Source organism: Lissotriton helveticus, chromosome 1_1 (assembly GCF_964261635.1).
Source record: "Lissotriton helveticus chromosome 1_1, aLisHel1.1, whole genome shotgun sequence".
In the NCBI taxonomy this organism is placed as follows: Eukaryota; Metazoa; Chordata; class Amphibia; order Caudata; family Salamandridae; genus Lissotriton; species Lissotriton helveticus.
This window is the reverse complement of record NC_136057.1, coordinates 1,271,294,832-1,271,318,969: the sequence shown is the minus strand read 5'-3', so window position 1 is coordinate 1,271,318,969 and position 24,138 is coordinate 1,271,294,832. Positions and strand designations below refer to the sequence as shown.

Sequence of the window (24,138 nt, the reverse complement as noted above, 5' to 3'; positions counted from 1 at the left end):
TATTCAGCTGCCCTTTGCGCCAAACCTGCCGATGCTGGCTTCCAGAGATGTAGGTGTTGCAGCGATCTGGGAGAGAGATGCACCGAAGGGGATCTCTGCCTCCTCGGAGAACTTCTTGGAGGCGAACCTACAGGCACTTTGGAATGAATGGATGCACTGCGAGGTGACGCAATTGTCTGTGGGGAACTTATGATAGAATGCGAAGAGGCCCCAGGGGTTCTTGAGCGCGACCTCCGTCGCGAAGAGCGATGAGACGTCGCTGGCGCGTACCTTGACGTTGATCTGCTCTGTGTCACCATAATGGGAGAGACTCTGGATCCTGAACGTCTCCTCGACGTCGACCTTTCTGAATGCCTCGACGTTGAGTGGAGTGACGCCGAATGCCTGGAGCCTCTAGATCTTGCTCTTGAGGGTGAGCATGCCTGCGATCTCCCTGATGACCGGTTCGACTGAGAAATTCTCCTTGACGTCGAACGATCCCTCGACGTCGACTTTCTTGGCCTCGACGTCGAATGTGACACTGGAGGGGATCTAGACCTCGACGTCTAACGTCGCCGACGGAGGTGATGGTACCTGTGTCGACGTTGAACGCTGCCTGGATGACGTCGACGGAGAGGCATGCTTCGATGAACCTGCGACGGTGGAGCTTGACTCGACATCGACAATCGCCTGGTTGACGCCGCTGGAGATCTATGCTTCGACGACGATCGCTGGTGACCTTGCGACGACGCAGCATGCCTCGAAGTCGAATGCTGCTTGACGGCGACGACGGAGAGCGGTTTCTCGACGTTGTGCGAGCACCAACGGAGATCGTTGCCTCGATGCCGATTGCCGCCTGGTTGACGACGGCGGAGGGATCGACGTACCTGTGATCCTCAACGACGACTGGTCTTCTCTCGATGGCGAGCCCGCCGTCGATGGTCTTTTCGCTGCCGTTTTCGAAGCTGAAGAAGGGATTCGAGGCGCCGAGCCCGACGCCAATGGAGAGCACACTGGGATCTTACTTGTGGATGCTCTCTCCTTCTTCTTCAGCGGAGACCTGCCTCTGGAGGAAGTCTTCTTCTCTCTGCCAGCCCATAGAGGCGAATCCTCTCTCTGTCCTTCAAAGTTCTTTTGGACAGGAGCTTGCAATGCTGGCAGGTGTGTGGATCATGATCAGAAGGCAAACATAAAATACAGACCGAATGAATCTGTTTTTGAATTCTTTTTGCCACAGGAGGGGCAAGGATCAAAAAGGGAAGGCATTTCTGTGTGGAAAACAATGCCCAAACCCTTCAAAAACAGTTAAAAAGCACTTCAACACTGAAAAAATGTCGAAGTAAAAAGGTTTCACCTCATATTTGAGAGTAATTTCTGACAAAAATCAGAAAGAAGTAGAGCTGTAGAGACCAGAGTCTTGTCAGTAGGAGCCGGAAAGAACAACTGACCTAACTATGACCCCTGAGGCATGATGGGAGCTAGGGGTCATGGCTGCCTTAAAGGCACGGTGCCAGTTTATTGTTACTGCTTGTGGGTTAGCTTTTCAGCTTTCTACACCAATGTTTTCTCTACAATGCAGCCTATGTGCTGACAATGTTCACTTTCCTTGCAGGATTACCTTTTCTGCTGTATAATAAAGCAGTTTTCAAAGGCTTTCTTTCTCCCTGCTTTATTAGAATGTATGTATGTGCAAAGACTTCTCTTGCAGCATTGTATGTTTTATATATGTATATATACATATATATAGAGCTACATATATGGTTTTCACATATATGATATGTGTTTCCGGGGTCCCGCGCATGGGGGGGAATATTCATGTGCTTATGACTTTGATGTGGATCCCCTGGAAGAGAACAGGGTATACGCAGCATGAGTCGCAAACTGCGGCATAGACTGGTATATGCAAACGGAAACAAACTGTTCGCATGTGGCCGGAGTCTGGCATTAGGTTGGAAGGTATGATGGACTATTTGCTGCGCCTGTGTAACATCAGGAAGGCCCAGCTCCTACGTAAGGCCACTGTAACTGTGCTGCCAGATATTAATGTTCAAAGTTAGGGGCACCTCCCACCCCACCCTTTGTTCCAGATAAAGCTGCCCAACGCTGAGTGTAGTGTGCGAAAGGCGGATTTAGCAATGTGAAGTGGGAGGTTATCAAAAAAAGTCAAGCAGCCTCTGCAGCATCACCATCTTTGTCAAAGAGACTCGGCCCTGCACCGTTAGTAGTAGTGTAGCCCAGAACGCCATCTGAGGCCGCAGGAAGGCTATAACTCTAGTGAGATTGCCATTGATTATATCTTGGGTCTCATGATATATGTTAATTCTGAGGTAGCAGAATGTGTGGGGTTCCCAACAGCAAATACGAGTCAACCACATACTGTCAAGGGCAATCCAGATGTAAGCGGCCCAATTCACAGCTAGTCCTGAAACAGCTCGAAATTCCTGCAGCACCGACATTCCATCTATGCTTTCTCAAATATCCTGCATATAGATCAACACATCATCTGTATTGTGTGTGCCCCCATGCAGCGGAATGCCCCAGGTTTGTCCCTGCTAAGTAGCTGGGCAAGAGGTTCCATTGCCAGGGCGAAGAGCAGGGGGGACAATGGACAACTCAGTCTCGACCCCCTGCTCACTGAAAAGGGAGACGAAATAAACAACTGTTATCGAGCATCTGGATACCCAAAGATGAAGGTGTGCTTTACAAATACATGTCTTGTTATGCTGGCTCAATTCCGGCCCATGACGTGTTGGCTTTTAAGAGGCTGGGTGTGGCAACAACAGAAGGTTGATGGAAATGTGAACAGTAATATGCACTGTGCCATACACTGGAAATCTATAGTTACCACCAATGTTACACTTAAACAATGTAGACAGTCGCCACAGGCAGCCAGTGTACTGCAGTTATGGTATAAAAACAATCCCTAGAAAATACTTTAGGCAATGTCCTCGTTCGAGTCAACAACTACAGCTGTCAAAATACAAAAGAAACAGTACAACTGTTCATCTATATCTGGGCGTGGCATCAGTCAAGGCAGGCATGCAAAACCTCCACCATACCTTACGCCTTGATTTTGATAATCATACAACAGATACAAAACTAGTTCACATAAAATAGCATTTAAGAACATTAGTTTATACTCCCAATACTTCGGGCAAAGCCAGCTGGTACCTGATCCCTCACTAGCCATGTTTGGTGCATATAGCTGGCGCAGCCAGGACCACCACATAGCGGATTGTTTGCACTCCCTGTACCATGCAAATGCCCCTCAGCCCCCCTTTCTGGGGCCAACCACGCCCATCATGGGACGATAGCCGCTTATCCAATGGATCCCAGGCCTATAGCTTTACTAGCCTGCTTCCTTATTCCGCCTATTTTTCTCCCTCTACACCCTTGTTACTTTGCCCAACTTTCTACAAGCGGAAAGCTTCACCTTTTTCCGTTGCTCCAATATAAGTATTGTAACACCGTGTTGTATGGTGCCTGCAACTATCTTCCTATGTTGTACGAGAAAAAATAAAAAAACATTGACAAAAAAAATAGAGCATTTGTTTATACATAAACTCCACCTTATGGCCTTTATGCACTTTACACAGGAAGGATAGGACATATGGCACTATTTGGCAGTTGCATGCAGCTGTCAAACTCTAAATAACGCAATAGACAGGGTGCCAGATGCAAGACCATTCGAAATAGTGACTCGCAATTTGCGCTCAATTGCGAGTCACAATTTGGAATGTACAACAGTGTGTTTAACACGGTTTGCGCTTCCCAATGGGGTCGCAAATTGAGAGGCTCATGAATATTAATGAGCCTCTTCCAATTTGCGAGCCCATTGGGAATGACAGACCCTCCCAGGGATGGTGGCCTGCTGGGCTCAGTAGACCACCATGCCTGGGGCTGCTTTTAAATAAAGCAGCTTTTTTTTTAATGCATCCCGTTTTCCTTTAAGGAACACGGGATGCAGTTAAAAAAAAAAATGTTGGCATTTTTGTTTTATTTTTTAAGGTCAGGCAGTGGTCCCTGGATCACTGCCTGCCCTTAAAAAATAATATTGCATGCATTTGCAAAGGGGTCCCCTGGGGATCCCTTCCCATCTGTGAATGCATTACCACCTACTTGAAGTAGGTGGTAATTTGCGAGTGTTTTGCGGCCGCAATTGCAAAACATTTGTACATAGCTGTGCCGTTGCTATTAGGAAGGGAATGCCCCTTCCTAATAGCGAGTCACAAAACAGTATTTTGCAAGTCGCAAAATACTGTTTGTACATGGGCCCATGCATTTTAGCGTGCGCAAACGGGTTTAAGACCTGTTTGCACATGCTAAAATGCGTCGTACATCTAGCCCAGAATGCTTAAATAATCAGTTGGAAAATTCAATTTCGATAAGGTAATGTAGTGATAAAAATAACTTTTTTTTTAGTACACAGTGGAGCTACAAAACATAACATGAATAAAGCAAATTGCTCACAAGATCTCCACTGACAGCAAGATATAACTGACCAGACTCATTTTCGGGCTCGTCGTCCGCATCTTCGAGTAAACCTGCTGTTTTAAGTTTGACCTCAGAATGTAATTCATCTTCTTGCTCATTTGATGGTATAGAAGACGTTATATTTTCTTCAATCTTTTTCTTTTCAGCTTCACGCTCTAATTCTTCGATCTCTTGCAGGCGCTTCTCAAGTAGCTCAGCTTGCCTCTTCTGCTTTTTTTTCAGTTTTTTTTTTTTATTTTTTGAAATTTTACCAATCTATTAAAACAAAATAATGAGCATCAACTCACGTGAAGCAATTCATAAAATTAAAGTGCATTACTGATTAGCAAGTAAAACTATAAAAGATAGTATCTATTAAATTCTTTATGGGTACAGAATTACTGTAATTCAGAAGAGCACAGTATTTTATACTACTTCCAGATCATCCTAAAACAGCGGAGCGATTAAAACAGCAATGAAGTACTGTGCCAATATAGTTTCAAACAATCAACAGAAACTGAGCGTCTATTCCGTTACTGTCCCCAGTACTGGAAAGCTCAAGTCCCAACACGGACTGGACTGTGAAACACCCTCACATTTTATTCAATGACGTCATAGATGGCTTACTGGTGACGGCCACAAGGGGAAGCTCCTTAGTTTCTAAACCCTATGTAAGAGCTGTTCTTCCTTATACGTGCTCCTGGCTGCCCTTAACCCCTTCGACGCTCATGACGAGCTCAGCTCGTCATGAGGTACACCTCTCGTACGCTCATGACGAACTGAGCTCGTCATGAACCGCGGGTTTTTAAAAACTTCAGCGCACAGCGGGAAAATGCGCCGCACCGATGGTGTTAAAGGAGCATGTTAAGGAAATGTTTAGCCTTTGATGGAGAGGCTAACCAGAAGGATGTCTAAAGGGGGTAATATCCAGTCATCTGTTCTGATTCCAGGGAATACAAAGACAGCTTGGTAGGACGCACTGCCTTCTGTGCTATTTCAGCAGAGGCTCTAATCACAAAATAAACTCTTTGCTGCATCCGCCAAAATGTTATAGTGCGCCACAGGAAAACAACACAGCTAGTGATTGCAAGAAAACTACAAATGGCTTTCTTGGTGATGGAATGAAAAAGACCTAGGTGAAGGGTGGTGACCGTCTCCGTTCTCCGCCATTTGTAATCAAACTGCAATGTCTACATGGACAGTTCTTATGCTTCCTGTTGAATTCACCAATGAGAGCAATTACAAATTGAGAACGGAGGTAGAGATTAAGGCAGTTTTTCATTAACTGACCTCAATTTCCTTTCGCTAAGGGTGGGATTGGTTGAAACTCCACCACTGCTCCCATCTTTGGAGCAGTCCAGTTGAAGACTTACGACCAAGACTGGATTCTGAAGGCTGGCAACACCAGTGTATTCTGGCAAAGACTTGGGAAGTACTCCTGGGAAGAAGACCAAAGACCAATGATGCAGGAGACACCTACCAATGTCTTCCTGTTGGTAGGTGAGACCATGACCATGACGTCTCTATAGTTTTTTCTATCAATATTACTGTGCCAGCTCGATTGCCTGTCAGCGGTGACAATGACTATTCACTGACATCATCTGCTACTTCACTAACACAATGGAGGTAAAATGATTTGCAATGGAGGCATAAACAGTGCTGCAAACCGCCTCATGTTTTTGCAATTTTACCTATGGTGTAGAAAGAGAACGATTCCTTGCACATGGAGAGAGAGCTGCCTCCGAGCGGTGTGCCGGTACCCAGATATGCAGTCTGGTCTGTAAAATGGCTACAATTGTAATGATCTCTGTGGAGGTGCATTAGGTACTGGTGACAATGTTATGTTGTGTACCACAACAGCCTAGTTATCCCAGTGATCTTACACAGCATAGTGTGCTACTCTACCCTAACATCTCTCCCATCTGTCCTTACATTTATGCAATCTTTTTTATTGTGTGTATGTGTTGACAAGATAGTAGTATGAATGGTAATTGGATATGAGTGATTGTTTTGATGGTTCGGATGCAATTGGTTTGATTTCTTGTTATTGCCGTGGCCTATTATGATGGCGGAATTTAATCTTCTTGTGTTCCTATTCGGACTCTAAAAATATTAAAGATTATTCCTTTGATATCATTTGTATTGCTTGACAATTTATGTATACGTATGTAAAACTTATATACAAAAAAGGATTTGTTTGTCGTAATTTTGTATACACTTAATACATTGAATATATATTTTTCCTTATTATTTTCTTTAGTTTACTGTTTGAGACGCCTTTGACTCTGCTCTCCGGGCCCAGCATTTTCAACTTACTAGAGACGCTAAGCGTTCAGAATTATTCCTAGGCTGGTGTTTTTCTTCCCCTATGGGGAAGTTTCCTTTTTTCAGTGTATTTCTCGCCCGTATGTCTTATGCGTTGGTTATTGGCTATGGCTCCAGCCTACTAAGTTGCATAATGCTATCCAAGCCTTGTTCCTCTTTACGGAAGATGATAATTGGGTAGGCCTATAGCCAAAGCAGCATTGACTATTACTAACTGCATTCATGGGTTACCCGTTTATAGGCATTTTGGAGGAATCATGTTTGATAGTAAGTGATTTGGACATAACAGGCTCATAACGCAACACTGTTGAACTGTGGAATCTTGTTATTAAGTTGTGATCAGGGATTGGGGATAACACCTCCGTTATAGACCAAAAACGTATGCCCTTTGGCTATTCTCTCGCAGGGTCCTGGGAAGCATTGGCATGGTCTGAAACAGCTACACCAGGAGAAGCCATTAGAAGGACCAGTATTAGAAGCCTTTATTTCAGTTAATTACAACAATAAAAAAAAATTCAACACTACAATGGGTAAAAGAAAAAAACTGAATAAAGTGCAAATGTTCCAACAATACCTAAAATAAACGAAGCCTTCACACAGCTGAAAGGCCTCTGATAATGTATATCAGTACAGTAAGGCATCTTTAAAACACCAATACAGAAATAAAACAAAGTGTCTATTGAATTCATATTGTTAAAATTTCATTTCAGAGAATGTATTATTTCTAATTTAAATTAAGTTCGATTTAAAAATGTTCTCTAAGGTAAATAAACATTGGCATAGCCAACAGGTCTCACCTTTGGGAACATATAAGTGTAAGTAGCCAAGCAGCACATTATCCCCACTCGCATGCCAACACACTCCAGCAACAGGAAGCATGCTGGGGCAAGTGGGGTCGAAAAGAAGAAAAGTGAACAGAGGAGGCCTGCTCTTGTTGGCTACAAATAACCGAACTGGAAGAAGCAGAGCATCAGACATGGGTCAACTTAAAATGTATGCAGTCTGCAGAAAAAAAACCTGTCTAAAACAGTCAACAACCACAGACGCTGCTTGCCCTGTTGGTACTAGTGTGGTTCAGTGAGGGGAAAAGATGCTCGAGTGGTAGTTTTACGGTCAGTAGATGAAGGTTCTCAGGCTACTCGAGGCTGTCAGTTCCCTACAGAGGTAGCCTTCTAAGCCCTCATTGGTTTGCAGCCGAGTCCATACAGGTCTGCAGCACAGTAGCCCACTACCCTGGAGAACATATCGTGCACAGCCTCAAAAGACAGCGTAGTCCAATCTGATGTACACACATGGCAGTAGTGCGTGCACGCTAATGTGGAAATATTTGACAGGGTCTGTTCTTTCAGTGAAGGAGTTAGTAGTAAGTGACTCATGAATGGCAGTAGTTTCCTTCTTGGATTTACAGCATTGGCTCATCCCGGGCAGAAAGGGAATGCCATACGATTGTGCACCCTGTGTAGCACTTACACTCAAAGAACCCTAGACTGTGTCCTTTGTATGTTTTTGTGGTGTTTTCATTGTTCAGTGCGATGTTCTTTTCTCTACCAGCTTATGATCATTTTTTGTTTTTAGAGTTGTTTTTCTTACTTCCAACCCTTCCCATTGTGAGTGGTGTTTTCTGAGCATCTAGTCATCAAGACAGCTAAGAATGAGACACCTGCTCCACGGCACATTTCAGTTGGGCAGGTCCCAAAGTGCGAACACTGGCGGCGACAACTTAGCCATTCACTTTTCAAACTGATAACATCCAATCCATTAAGTGGAGCAAATATGTTTTCTGCACCGCAACAAAACAGTAGCAGCTGTTAAGCAGCGTTATTGCTAACACCCACCCTTTAGGTATTAGACGGAAGGTGGTATTTTATTCAGTAACCCCTCGCCAAAATAAAAGTGCATTGTACAACGGCTGTCAGAACCAGTACGACTTTAATTTTACTCGCTTTGCAACAACCTTTGTGAATTATCACTGTGCTGTCATTAAAGATAAATAACCCTATATTTGAGCACAACACCTACAACCCAGGAGGTGAAGCAGCGAGGATGCTCGCAATGCAGGGGCTATTTTCTTTCTAGAGGGACTTTAAACTTCACCGATCTCAGCCAGAGGACTTTCGGGGGAAATTACATTTTCGAAGAAACCTTATGACTGCAGTAGCTTACGATGTCTCCTAAGAATTGATTGCTGGCCTTTGATTTACTGGGGTGAGGGGTCTCTGAACCCCAATCTTTCTGCATTTGGTCTCCTTTATCAGTCTCCCGTAGAGGTGTAGACAAGGGGGGAAAGAGCATTAGAGGCCCTTGCACTAGAGCGGGGCCTGTGAGTGCGGTTTTCAGTGAGCAGAGCACCCCTGCTGCAGCAGACCCTGATCAGAACACACACGTTGGTGTTTACCGGCTATGGCCATGGAGGAAATGAAAGGGGGCACTGAGCAGAGTTAAAGGCAAAGCGGAACAAGAGGACTGTTGAAGGGGCAGGACCCAGCCATTCGGAGGTGTAAAAGAATCGCAAGGGCACGCTGTTATAATGTAAAGGTTGAGAACCCCCCCCCCCCCCCCCCCCCCCCAAAGTGGTGGTGGAAGGAAAGGAGCGGAGAGAAAGGAAGGGTCAAATGACAATGGGAGGGAGAAGTGAGCCCAGGAGTGGTGCATGCACAGTCTTCCCTTTTCAAGCACTACACACGTGCTTGTTGGTCACCGCTGCACGCTCCCACATGGTGGATGCCACCACAAGCAGGAGTGCAGTGCTTGAACAAGCGCACCTGCCTCGAGCTGCAAGTTAAACAAGCAACAGAACATTGGCGAGACGGAGGGAGGCGCACGCGCTTGTGCGCGTAAGAGCAAGGAGGTGGCTGCCTTTGGCAGCACTTTTAAAACCCGCTTACTAAATGTCTCGCCAGACCAGCACATTCGCTGGCTCTAGCGAGACCTAAAAATGTGCTGACATTACATTAAAAACTATCTCAGCCTGTAAAAGAACAGTTAACAGCGGAAAGACTGTTAAGTTAGTAAGTCTTTTCTCGTACCCTCCAGGTGAATGGCCACATTCATGTACTTACTCAAACAATATGACATTAACTCATTTTTGCAACTCAATGCATAACTCAGACTCTTTCGCATAACAGCCACTTTTCAAAAGAGTGGCCGTAAGCATATGGCATGAGTTAGTGATTTAGGCTTATAACCACACAAGCAACAGCTTGTTGTATAACGTTTATACGCTGGCAGGGCATATCGAAATTCAAAGAGTAGAACTAATAAAAAAACATAGGCAAATATAAAGATGTCTGAATGTCTTAGACATTGGGGAGAAAAGGTAGCTTGGTGCTATGTTTTGTGAAAACGCAGCGCCGAGAATTTTTTTTAACTAAACATTTCCAAATCCATTGAACTGATACGGTTTTCAGTTGCTTTTTTGCATGCTAATAAAGGAGCAGCCTCCAACCTCCTGGTCAGTGCGCCACGCTTCTTCTCTCCTGACGCTCAGCCTTGTGAGTATGCTTCTCGCTGCCAGCCTCAAGGACGTCAGTTTGGTCCCAGGGACCACTGATGCGGACGTCCCCGGGCTACCACTTCATATAGCTTCTCTTTTATTTTCTTCATATGTTGTTGTGTTGGTTTTGCTCCAGCCGTTTTCCCTGCTTCCCACAGTCTCCCAATCCCTGCCCTCCCGCCTCCCTGCTAGCCCCTCCAACCTCTACAAATGGAGGACACTGCACGGTTGCACCAAAGGCAAGCCTGTCTGCACACATTCGAACCTGGACCACGCCCTGCCCCAGGACCCCTGGTCCTCCCACTATCTGCCGTTACAGCGCCAAGGAACTCCTTGACCTGGACCCCAGACACCAAAACTACAGAGGCTTCACCTGACCACGATCAACCATAGGACCTGTCAACACTGCCACTTTTCCGGCAACAGAACCTGCGAAGGATCTCACCCCACCCCTGCCCAGAAGATCACAAACAACCCGGAACCACTCCAATGCATCATGCTCTACGCCCACTCCCTCTGCAAACACACCACAGAAATCTGGGACTTTATTACCACCCTTGCCACTGATGTTGCCTTCTTCACAGAAATGTAGCTCAACTCCTCCTCGAACTCCGACATCGCCACTCCCGACAGCTACAAGATGATACGCCGAGACCACACCACCAAAGTGGAGGCATCGCCATTATCTTCAAGGAAACCATCAGATACACCCAAGTCTCGCTATTATGGTTTACCTAATCCACATGCTCAACTGACTGTGCTTGTTACTGAAAACTAGCACAGCATATTTCTTAAAAGTAATTCGTAATTTATTGGTGGAGTTATAAATATTAAAGGCATTGAGGGCTTTCTGGATTCGTGTAGCCCTGTGATCGAAGGTCACTGTGTTTTTTGCATACTGCAGAGACAAAGAGGCAAGCTTAGGAGGGTGGTACCATTGGGCCTTAACAAAAGCAGGCAAACCTGCTGTGTATACATGAAAAAGCAGGGTTGCTTGCCCACAGCCCTTTTTAAGGCCTCTACTAGTTTTTATTTTGCTGGAAATATACCCATTGTGTGTGGGTTTACCTTGAACCCATGTGTTCCACTATAAAGACTGAATGGGGCAAAATTCCCCATGTTTGAAGTTTGGACCAGAGAATTGAGCGGTCCACTCCATTGAAAGCCACTGTTAATCTACAAAACAGGCAAACTGACTGCACCTTTTTACCTTAAGTGATGCATGAATTAACAATGAGAGACTAAGGATATTATTGGCAGTATTACAAGCTTGCCAGAAGCCTGTTCATTTGGACGGTAGGTAATAAGTAGTTGAATTCTGCCCAAGATTTTAATTCTTTTAAAAGGTTTGAGCGCAATATTTGGCTTCTATGAAAAGTAGTGCAATCAACCTGTAATTCAAAAGTTTGGAAGGATCACCTCTTTTGAAGATTAGATGAAGGATAGATCCCTGCCACAATGTAGAAACAATCTGGGTTTCAAATACATAAGTGAATAGGCTTGCAAGAGCCGGAGCCCAGTAGTCAGAGTTGTGTTTAAATAAAATATTTGGAAATTAATTGGGCAAGCAGTTGGAGTTGGAGTTGCTTTTTGGTCTGCACTACACTGTTCTCCACAATAGAGGCCACGTACGTGGGTGTGAAAGGGCAGCCCTTAAACTGGTCAATGTAGAAGGTCTCAAAATGGGTAACCTAAGTTGGCTCTGAAATGGTGTTACTCAATTTGAGTGTATGTTGTGTATCCAATGTATTTATAAACTGCCTTATTTTTTGAAGAACCTGACATGCTTATTTTTAGCTATTGAATTTCTTTGTAGGTTCTCTTTGCTTCCCATATTCTCTGCTTGTAAAACTGGAATAGTTATTTTTACTGCTGTCATATGCTTAAGTCAAAAGGGAGGGTTCTATTTTGTCAATAAAGCCTGTTTAAGTTCTTCTTTGGAGATCTAAGCTTGTGATTGAACCAAGAGTGCAGACGATTGGCACCCAAAGTGAAACAAGTACCTGACTTAGATTTCTGGGGGTAAACAGAGTGTGTCTAAAAGTCTTGTTATTTTCTTCGGCAAACCAATGGTTAATTATATCGCCTACAGTGGTAGTCGAGGAGAGGTGCTTACAATTATAAGATCCTGCTAGAACTCCTAGCGGCATGATCACTATGAATTCTTGCAATGGTGTTAATGGAAATAAAATAATGAAAGTGCCCAGCTGAGACAAAGGTGATGCCTAACACAGCGGCTCGCTGACTTGAAAAATGTGTGCATTTTATAGGGATGTGTCACGAAAGCCTACCATTGAGAGAACTAATATTAAAAGAGTAACTGTTTAGTAGCTTGCAGATCTCTACGTTGGTGAGAGGGGAACACAGGTGGAATCCCCCATATGTAATCTGTGTGGGCGTGAGATGGATCATCCGCAATATTGCAAGCCAAATTTAGCACAGTAAACATATTTGACTGCCCAATGACAAGCGTATTAAGGAACGTAAGCTATTTTTTTATAGCCATCATTTTAGACTATTAGATGCAAACAAGCATTTGAGAAAAGTAGACCTGGCATAGGCCTCCTACCCTGTTTCCAGTTTAGCTCAACAGCCTGAATCTTTTTGCACCCTGTCTAAAGAGATGTGGAGCAATCTAGTAAGTTTGAGATAAAGACGAATAAGCCCACTTTTGTTCTACCCCCACCTTTTCCTTTCATAGTAAATTTATATGATATCTGTGATAACCTGAGAGAGAAGGCGAATCGCATTATCACTATTCTTGAATGCAAATAATATCATTATTCGCCAAAAAAGAGCAGGGTTCAGCATCTTTAAATAGTTTTGATAGGCCAGCAACATTCCAGGAGAGCAAGGTAAGGTCTGGTGACCGAGAGAGCTGTGAAGCTTTCTGTTTATGGATTAACCATCAAAATCAATTCCTCAAATTCACAGCCACAATCTCAGACAATAAGATACCCTTCCTTGATCTCACAATCAGTCTAACTCAGGAGGGACTGAGTACCTCCTTGTACAGGAAAGAGACAGATAGAAATAGCTTGTTGCTCTTTGGGAGCAATCATCCAAGATCCTTACGAGAAAACCTCCCTTTCGGACAGTTTCTGAGGATCAGAAGGAACTGTACCTCAGTCTCTGATTACAAGAAAGAATCTAGGATGCTTCAACACAAATTGCAAGACAGAGGCTATCCATCTAGACTGGTTAACAATCCACGCAAAAGAGCCTTACACAATCCTAGAGAGGCCTTATTGGAGACACGCCCCAAAGAGTACGAAGACGTCATCACGTGCGTAACATGCTATACACAGAATTCAAATGCCTTGAAAAAAACAATCAACCAACATTGGGGGTTGTTGAACACGGGGGATCTGGAAATACCACGCCCTCGCTTTGCATTCAAACGCACGGCAAATTTAAAAGATTCCCTCATCCACACACGCCCCAAAAAACAGACTACCACCACCAGCCAGACTACCTTGTGGAAACTTCCACCGGTGGTTGGTCATTATCCCTGTGGCGGCTGTGTTGTATGCCCACAAACAACACAATGCAAAGAGATCAAACTTTCTGAGACGTTCACCTGGCACTTGAACAAACATACGAATTGCAACAGTTCACGATGCATCTATCTACTGACTTGCCCGTGCGGCAGACAGTACATAGGCATGACGATGAGACAAATAAAACTGAGAATTATGGAACATAAGAGCAACATCCGGTGCTCCAAAACCCATACCAGATTGTATGAACACTACGTGCAGCATGGCCACCAAGCTGATAGCATTAAATGGGTGGTCCTTGAGTCCCATACTTCTATCACACACCAAGCTCTATTCAGAATCGAACAGCGTTGGATACATCGTCTACAGTTAGACACCCGGGGTCTTAATGATTCCGTACCCTGGGCATCACTAGCAAGATGAGTCTTCCCATTACTAGAGATGTTCTCCTTCCACCAGTTATTCTCAGTCTTGAAAATGATTTATCCCCTCCTTGGTTGACTGGCTAGTCTCCATTTTGACACGGATAGCCATTATGGATGTCAGCCTTAGTGATGACTTAGGGGGGTTCACCACAGTCTGTCGTCATAACATTCAGACACATGAGAACATGACAGGGTAACATCATAATATACGGTCACAATATAGCACCAGTGTGAACTAGGCCACAATATAGCACCATTGAGTAATGCTGCCTCTGGCAATCAGCCACTCTCCCTGACTACATCCCACACCACGCCTGTAGGTTGATACCCCACTGCCTGCCCCTTTCCAACCTATCCTTCTTCGAGACACGCATGTCCTCGTCCTTACAGGTTAAACTCCTTACTGATTGCAGAGCATCAAAGGTCACTGGTCTATAACTTTTTACACTATCACACACTAAAATACAGACCATGAGATCACAATGTATAGAGGAGTATCTTCCTACTCTCCTACCTTCCTGTAATTTATTTTATAAGTGATGTCCTGGTACATTAGCAAGGCGTGACTAGTCATCATTTTGCCAACCAATCCTGTCGGCAAAATCACAGCCTCATTACTATGGCTTTGGTATAGTCCCCGACTGCTATATTGCCCGAGATAGACCTTCCTGTCCACACACTACCCCCTATAAGATGGCCGCCACAATAGGGAAGACATGTCCCTCTACGGATGGCTGACGCGCGCTCAAGCCACTGCGCATGCGCAGCCTGGGTGGTTTGGCCACGCCCACCAATAGAGCGCAACGCGGCAAAGTCGCGGTTAAACAGCATATAACCCTGCCGATCCCACCGGGACAGGACCAGCTGTTTCGCGCTACCGGTTGGAGCGCCGTGCGTGGGGGGTAGGTCTTTCCACCTTTGCTGTTCGATGCCAAGGTAAGAGCGTGTGTGTGTACTTTTGTGGAGAGTCATGCAGTGGACATGGTGCTTGCGTGATTGGCCTTACCGGTGAGAGCATTATCGCGGGTCTCTCCCCGCTCTGTGACCAATGGACATATACCTGGCGGTCGGGTGCCCGGCAGGGACGGCAGACACTAGGACTGATAGGGGCATGGCCCTCTCGGGCCTCTGTGACGGGGTGCGGGCGGGGACCACCGGTCCGGACCCAACCGGCCCCGAACGTGGAGGCGGGGCGGGCCGTGCTCCATGGCCTGCTGTTGCATTTCGTGTTTGGCCACCCACTGGCAGGGCTGGCCGACAAGTCGAGAGAGAGGGGGGTTTGAGATGGCTCTCCCTGGTCCCCCCCCTTCACTCAATCACAGTCCTTGCAGTCAGGCCCAGTGTCCGGTTACCAACCTGGCCTGACTGCACTTAACCACGCCATTCCCCACCTATAAATAAACCCTTTGGGTTCCTGTATTTGTTCTTCCTGTCACAGGTATTTACCTCCTCGAACAGCCCCACGGGAACAGACTGCGGGGCCCTCCAGGGTTATATTGTAGGGTAAGCTCTAATCCAGTCAAGCATTACTGATTGTTGTGATAACCTCTTCTTCTGTTTATTATTATTTTTATTGTTATTGGTTTAATCCTTCATTACACTGCCATATTTTCAATGAATGGACATGCTAATTTAACCATGCCTATCACTGTGTAATTGGGGATATAGACCTCATAGACCATTGTTGTATGGGTTATGGAGCACTTTTTCGGATCCTAGGTTTAGTAGGAATTGTATCCACCTAATGTTAAAGTGGTATTCCTGTATATATTTCTTCCAGGTTCCCCCTTAGAGTAGGACCTGTTGGCTTGCTCCCTGATTGACCCAGTGAGGTTGTATCCTTTTAACTCTTTACCTTATTTTTCACTGTGTAGTACATCTGTATTGAGGTCCTGAAGAATTGCCAGACAGGCATGAAACATGTCGACCTTTTAGAGGGTTGAGTCAGTCCGCTGTCAATTAAACAGTTTCTTTCTCCCCTCCCACCCTTTTAATAAGGGAGTCAGCCACCCGAATAAAATCCCTTGTGGACTGACTCACCTCCTTTTAAACCTCACTTTCCCTTCACGACTACACCACCACCAGACCCCTCACACGCACGCAAACTATTGGCTGGAACAAAAGATCTCCAACAAAGAGCGCCTACGGCGCCCGTCAGACATTGCAGCGCCAGTCTGACGAGGAGCAGGGGACCAATGATGAAGCATGACACCTAGATTCCTGGGTGTGTGAGGTCCCTTAGTTCCAACAAGGGAACACCCAGTTCCCTGACTTTAGTTTAGTTTTGTCTCCACTTTCCCATACCTCCTTTTGATCCCCGGGGAACTCAGTATCCTTTTTGCTTACAAGGGCTTGAATCTTGTCACGTAGGCTGTTGACATGGACCAGCCCAAATGGGTCCTCTGATCATAAAGCACTTCATTACTACCATGCGTGTGTACAGCCTTGATTAAGGGTTGTTGTGAGCAAGTTCCGATCCTCTCCCTTATAGTGAGATTAGCTTGTGTATTGGTGAAAGCGCACAAGTCTCTCTGATCTCTGCAAGCATTTAATGGTTAGATCATTTATTGGAGGGCAGGTGGCTTTAGCCCCTGGGTGGCTTTTAAGGATCAAATTATAAGTATTTTTGGCCTTCTTGAGCTCAGTAATGCAGTGGTTGAAAGGTTTCAGGTGTTCGGCTCGGATTGACTTGGAAAAAATGATCCTCTATGAGAGGAATATTTTCCTGTGTTTCAGAACAAGATCTAGAACTTCCATATTTCTCCAAGGGACCTTCATGGACTCTTTGTCCAGAAGGACGAACCCGCCTACGATCTCAATATTCTCAATGTCTTCAGTATTAAACCGATTTAAATCAGGGAAGTATTTGAGCAATTTGAGAATGTTCCCTCTCTTTAAGATGTCCTGTTACTTCCTGTCAAGTATTAAGGTGTCAGTAGAAGTATGTGAGATAATTCATCCATTTCCTCTTTACGGTTATTTGGAGAGCACGATGATTTCGATTCCTTATACCAGGTTTTGGGGAGCGAGAAGTCTGCAGCGCATGGAGGGCGAGCCTATAAAGGCGGGTGAAATCTTAGGACAAGGCAGGTGTAATTTGATGCCACCTGATTGTACAGGGTCAGATTTCTCAGTGCCTACAATATCTTAATTTGGAGGCGTGTCCATTTGTCTATGGTTTGCCTCTATCGGGTCTTGCAGTAAAGTAGAATCACCGGTCTCAAAAGAACTTAGTTGTTTACCAGAAACTCACAGGCAATTGGTTGGCTGGAGTGAATGTCAAATGAATGCAAGGCTATAACAGCGGCCTCCTGGTTTACCGGAGCCAGAATTGATTGAACATGACTTTGTCTGGTGGGGGCGAATGGGACTCCAGTAATCCAGATAAAGCCAAGTTAGAGAATCAGAGATGTCTTCATTTTCAGTTTGAATTGAGGTCTTCTGGTTTTCCTGCAGGGGAGAAAGAGAGATCACTAAACTCTTTAGTGCATGTAACAGAGGTAGTACCCGATTTGAACATAGCGAAAATTGTGTATATTTTAAGAATTGACCCAGGATTTGTAAGAGAGCTCATACTCCTAGTATTCTTACGGAAGGTTTTCTTTTTTTTTTCTGGTTAGTGGTTTAAACATTTCAGTAATTTTAGATGAGAGAGTTGTGGTGGCGTGCGTACTGCTGGCTACAGGAACTGGTTCCAGTAATAGAACGACCAATTGACAAATTGGTAAAGGGTAACAACTTAAATAAGAATGTCGTTCTGATTAGACAGCTGGTTGGTCCTCAGGTTGCACAGCAACTCATTTTGAGGCCTTTGTGTTGATGAGTGAAGATTGAGAAGTACTGATACTTCTCGCATGGTTTACAGAAGTGCTAAATAAAGAAGGCAAGCCCACTAACTTAGTAACAATTGGACAGTAGTTAAACGACAAGTGTGTGGATCTTGATTCTGCAATAATAGAAGAAATTAGTGAATTCAAGTTGGAAATTCTGCTGTCTATAGAAGCGACAAAGGTAGCCATAGTCTGTAGTAGACCCACCTGCGCTTTGAGCAATTTGATGGGCAGGATCCACATTAGTGTTAGTAATACACATATCAGTGTTGGTCGTATCTACAGGTATGTGCATGACTCTTGAAACGAGAACTGGGGAGAGCGTGGGTGAGGAGTCGGAGTTCTGACTTGATGGATGGAGTCTCTTGAGATACAGATGTTAGGGAAATTGAGGGTTCAACCCATGCAGTTTGTGGAATGATCGCATGAGTGAGACTGTATAACTGGTCCATGCATGTTCAGTTGATTGAATGATAGTGGGATTTGAAGAGGGTACCACTGCCTGAACCACTACAGTTTTATTAGCTGGCACAGCCAGAGCCTTAGTCCCTTTATTCTGCTCCTGTTCGTCGCATGCCTTTGATATAGAAGCATCAGGTATGTAATGCTGAGCTGTCATTTACAAAGGACAGCCTTTGGCCCAACAACAGAGGGCTGGGCAGAAGTGTTAGCTGAGACAGTATGTGAGAAAAATGATGTAATTAGGGCAAATGTGCTTAAAGAGGAAGATCCAGAATCAGTGATAACATTCTTCCTTCTGGTTGTAATCTTTGTGCAACTAGTAGACTTTAGTGATCTTGTATTTTTGACAATGATGGTTTTCGAGGATAATGGCTTTTTAAATGTACAAGCATGTGTGCAAACCACTTGGAAGTTATTTTGATAGTTACCAGTTGTCCCCTCCACCCACAGTACAGAAGTGATTTGTAGAGGAAGAAGAACGGATGTAAATATAAACCACAGTTGTAGCATTTGACTTAATGAGGTGCACCGATCGGGACTTAATTGGGGGCTTCTTAGAGTCAATGCTCAAAATCATCTGCGTAACAAAATCAGATCTAGGATAACAGGAAAACAGCTTTCAATTGTGGTTTTGCTACGCCCGTGCTGATTTCACTTAAATGACCTTAAAAAAGAAGGACTCAACATTTCCCGAGAATTCTTTGTGCATCTTGTGATCACCACGAAATTAATTTAGGTAAATGCATGCTCAGACCAGAGGTACCTAGCATTAAATAAACTCTGGAAGATATTATGAAGCAGCTTATACTATCAGCAGAGCATCCGCACAAATATGACACCCAGTCTGGACAAATCATTCTACAGGATGTGTTGTGTGATCCTCTACCTATTGCGGCTGCAATACTTGCAACAGTTCCCAGTGTTATGAACAGGAGATTCCTCATCCTAAATCAATGTTCAAGACCCACTCAGTCTTCCAGTCACAAGAGTCAAGTTTACTTTATTAGCAATCTTGCTTCTCTGGGGGAAATTTTTGCTCATGAAAATATGACAATAAAAAGGAATGATCAAGGTCTAATGTAAGCAGCAATTCAGCAAGCATAAATTGTAGTGCACATCTCAAGTCTACATATGCTTCCAAAGCTGGCAAGTTGAACCACACAAGTGTGGTTCAACTTGCCAGCTTTGGAAGCATATGTTGACTTGAGCTGGAGAGATACCAACATCATTTTGAAAAAAAAGACTCTTCATGCCGACTAAAGATGAAAAGTGAGAAAATTATTTCAGACAGGTGAGGAGGTCTGATTAAGGCAGAGCGATAGACCTTCAGAACAGTGGCAGATTTCTTCACAAGTTTTAAGCTCTGAGTCTCTCATAAATGAAATCTGTTAATCTTCATGTAAGCAAACCTCTTCTTCGAGTAAGTTAAAAAAAAATTATCTGGACCATATTTTTTAAAATTTCATCTGGCAGCCATGAACAAACTGTGACAGAAAAAAAATCGATCAAACTCATTCAAATAAGAGAACTGACTTTTCTGGAGAGTAGAACCACCTTGGGTGCAGTGTCAATGTTCACAACAAACCAGAGAGTGTGCCCAGAAATCTAGGTTGTTAAGTTACAAAATAGATTGAGGAAATAGTTTCAGAAAATAAAAGTGGCACATATGTGTGACTATACTTACAGGTTTTTGTTGTGGTGCGGTACTCACTGAAAAAGAAAAAAAGTAAATTTACAAATATGCAAGTGAAGATCTCTAAAAAGCCTACAAGAAGCAATAACAACTGACAAGAAGTTAAATGAACTATTGGGCAATCTTACACAGGTAACAGCCAACAAAGTAGGGATATACGCAATAAACATCAAAGTAGCAGTTGTCGTTCCACCACAGAAGCTATAGCTCCACGGAGGACATCAAGTCAGGGTTATCTCTCAAGATAGCAAATCGAATAGGACATAATATATACAAGCAAGCAGAAAATACAATGAAAATAAACGTTTGTGTAAGTCAAACGAAAAAGCAAAGTATACTCTGAGCTGTCTTGGGAATGCTATATACACAAATAGGCAAACAGCAGGGTAACATAACTGTGGGAAAAGCAACATCCTGACTATTACTCTGTAATTCAAATGTCTGTTCAGGAGTGTAATAATGTACCTAATACTACTACATTTGGACTTATCTTCCTTTAGGTAAACCAGGATTACTTTGGATTTAGAACTTTTCTTCTAACAGTCTAAGACAAATTTCATATCGCTTCATTAGACACAGATAGATACCACAGCGCCCGTTAGAAGAGCAACCAGTAGACGGTTCTGCCTTACACATTTGTCACATCCTTCTCGTTATGTTATTGAGAGCTTTCTACAGCTGAAGTCCTAACCTGCTAGTTCACAACAACCAGAAGTTAAAACCCAGATTCAGAGTATTGCAAAATGTAGCCCCACCCCACCTTCCAATCCTGTTCCTTCCAGGAAACAAAGCAGTTAACACTAAACTAAAGAGTGAAGGCGGAAGACCATGAACCGGGCTCATATTTCATTTATAAAGAAAGAAGTGATAACAAATAAAGTGAAAGCCTCACGAAATTAAACGGTCCCTCGTGGCATATTGAACCTGTACCTGCAGAGCCCGAAGGAGGAGGCGCTCCAGCTCTTTGCCATTCAGTGGCCTCTGCAGCCATTCGACGCACATAGGCATCTTCTACACACATTAAGATATTTTCAGGCTTTATATCTGTATGGATGATCTTGCACTTGGTATGTAGATAATCTAATCCTTGTAGGACCTGTGGAAAACCCAATCAAAGAAAGCATTCAGTTCCAGTCAAGTCATGTTGTAAACATTGCCAAAAGCGCCAATCCCCAAAGACTGTTTGGAGCAAACACGTCCTATATTTAAAAAATGCAATAAACTTGAGAACCAGCTTAGAATGAAATGATCATTTCTGGAGGGAAATCCGCCGGTATCAAAAACCCTGCTTAAAATATTAACATGAGTTGCAAAGTGATCAGATTAGACATGCTACATGACCACCGAGAAAAAATTGACTCAGTGATGGGACTACAACTGAATTCCTGCCAGAGTATGCAATAAGGTTGTCTACATTGGCTTGGTTAAATACATTATAATAATAAGAAAACGTTGTGAATGTAATTATCAATCGCTCCTATTAAAGGCCAAAGGGTTTGGAAAAGCCAACGGTTTTGCTGAAATTGCTCCTGTACAATTACCCTCTCAACCTCCTTTGACATTTGCTGCACACTCTATTAAAGCCAATCTTCACAAAATACAACTGGGTCGGAGGACTGGGCTCCGTGGAGCTTATAGAGTCTTCGGAAATACCTCATCTTCAGGGTCAATACAGCAGAACCCCACACCCCCACCTCCACTTCTCCCCCATTAAATCAACCCAACAAATATCTATTTTAATTAAATTTTGCTTATCTGTAATTTCGACTCAACCCCTAAAGACGGAGGATGATTTTACGAAATAGCAGTATGTGCCAAAAATTACGGAATACAGGTGCCCAAGTGCCATGTACCAATGTTGTGGGGAGTAAAAATACAGACTTACCATTAGGAGCTACACAAATACAAAAATAAATCAATACATTACAAAGGAATAATAGAATACGTAAACATTCCAAACATGGGAACGGTGAGAAATGGGAAGGGGGATGAAGAAAGGGCGGTTTTAGCTTTTTCCCCAAAGAGCATGAGAGAAAGCTAATTTGGAGGGAGGAGTCCAATCCAGAAGCTTGGGGCAAAGAATCACAGGTTGGTTTCAATGGCTTTGCATCTTTCGCAGAGAGAGATTTTAAATGTGTGATGGAATAAGCAGCAAATGTTACTCCATGAAAGCCAGGGTGACGTGGCAGTATTCGCTTGGTCGAGAGATCAGGCATGCTGCAGCACAGAAAGCGCTCTCAATTGGAAGGATGATGGAATCTTGCAGGTGCGTCAGCATGCAACTACCCTCATCAACATGGGGGAACACGAGAGACTTTACAGCACATCAGAAGGTGTGAGCTGGGAAGTATCGTCTGACTCTTCTTAGGACAGCCATCTGCTACTAGGCTGGCTTTCATGCTCTCTCTGATGGCGAAAGAGGGGTCAATGTAGAAAGTCAGGGACTATGCATTTCAAGAGTAGAGAACACATTAGACTGCAGTGATATCTGCTAGCCTTCAATCAGGGGCATGAGTTTAGTCTCATAGACACGAACACATTCTGTCTTGTTCTCATTTAAATTTGTGGCACAAATTGTACCATTCAGGTCTCAATAGTATCCAGGAAGGTCCAAGGAGATGGACATCAGACATTGATAACTTGAGGATGACAATGTCTAGATTGGAGAAAAGAAGTTCAGAGGCTCCATCTCCAGATGGAATAGTAGGTAAGCATGAATGGAGCCTCAGAGAACTCTGTATTTGGAGACAGGGGAGTTGAAACAAGAAGAATGTGTAGAACTGTAGAGAAGATGACCACGTGGCTCTTCAGGATAACAAGGACGACCCTTTTGGTCAACAGTACTGAAATACTGAAAAGTCAAAAATTAGGATACAGGGGTAACCCCTGTTTCCTATCTGTAAACCATCAAAGATGCCAGACAATGTATTGATTGACCAGACTGCGATAGAATGAAATTTCTCTAGCTACAGAACTACAATTTTCTACAGAAACAAATGACTTAGGCAGTATCAGTGAAAACATGTTCCCGGGTGCCAGCCCTTCATTAACCCTAGGCAATCAAAAACAACTTTAAAGATAAGTAGACTAATATGGGCCTTATTTAGAGTATGGAAGATAGGGCACTCAGTCGAAAAAAAGTGGTAGATGTCTTGCATGATATATTTCCAATGCAATATACTCCATTGCACCCTAAAAATTGAATATCCAAAATGTTATAATGGAACCACTTGCCTGTTTACCTGTAAATATGGTCAAACAGCTTTTGTCTAAAGCTACTATATAGCTGTTGGCTGGTAGAAATGTGTGGATCCCCGCAGATTCCGGAATTTTCTCTCACAGAAATATTAGGAAAGGTGTGTTTTTGTCACAGGTTAAAGTTTGACTCGCGTGTGTTGGAAAATGTTGTGCGATTAACGCTTTTCATAAATATCTTGGTTTGCTAAATTTTCTTGTGTGGCAGCCAAGTGCGGACCCGAACAGTACAGCATTTCCGCATGGCAAGTAAAGATTTGGATTTACCCCACTCTGTCAGTCTGTAGGTCAAAACTACACCCAGACGAATGCACATTTTCTCTTGCTAGCTATGGGTATGACGCCCCATGCAGGCAGAAATACTGTTGGGGCTTTAGGGCTGAGTAATAGGGCCAACACAAGGGCAACCCAACCAAAACCCATATTTTTAACTAAAAGAAAAAAATATATCCTTGGTGTCTAGTGGCCTTTTTTGCTCGCACCCCGCTGGGGCAGAGACCAAATTGGGACATAACCCCATCTGCCTCCCCTGGGGCCAAAACACCTTTGTGGCTCCTTATGTTGTGGAGGTAGGGCCCAAAGCTAGGTAGGAAAGCCCACCCCTTTTTTGCCCCACTATAAAATCGCTGGGGTCTCGTGGGTTTTCAACCTCACATTTTGCCCCTTCTGGGTGGTGGCATGGCACAATATCAAGTGTGCCACC

At 44.0% G+C, this 24,138-nt stretch overlaps 1 protein-coding gene across 2 annotated transcripts in view; it reads right to left on the bottom strand.

Annotated features, from left to right (window-relative positions):
• Nucleotides 1-24,138, bottom strand: part of SRPK2 (SRSF protein kinase 2) — a 704,996-nt gene that overhangs the window by 90,800 nt on the left and 590,058 nt on the right. For both annotated transcript variants that reach the window (XM_078680403.1, XM_078680411.1), the window contains 3 exons: nucleotides 21,111-21,276; nucleotides 20,172-20,197; nucleotides 4,482-4,728 (listed from right to left, as the gene is read on the bottom strand). In XM_078680403.1, the coding sequence (XP_078536529.1) occupies nucleotides 4,482-4,728; nucleotides 20,172-20,197; nucleotides 21,111-21,276 (439 nt within the window). The remainder of the gene's footprint in view (nucleotides 1-4,481; nucleotides 4,729-20,171; nucleotides 20,198-21,110; nucleotides 21,277-24,138) is intronic.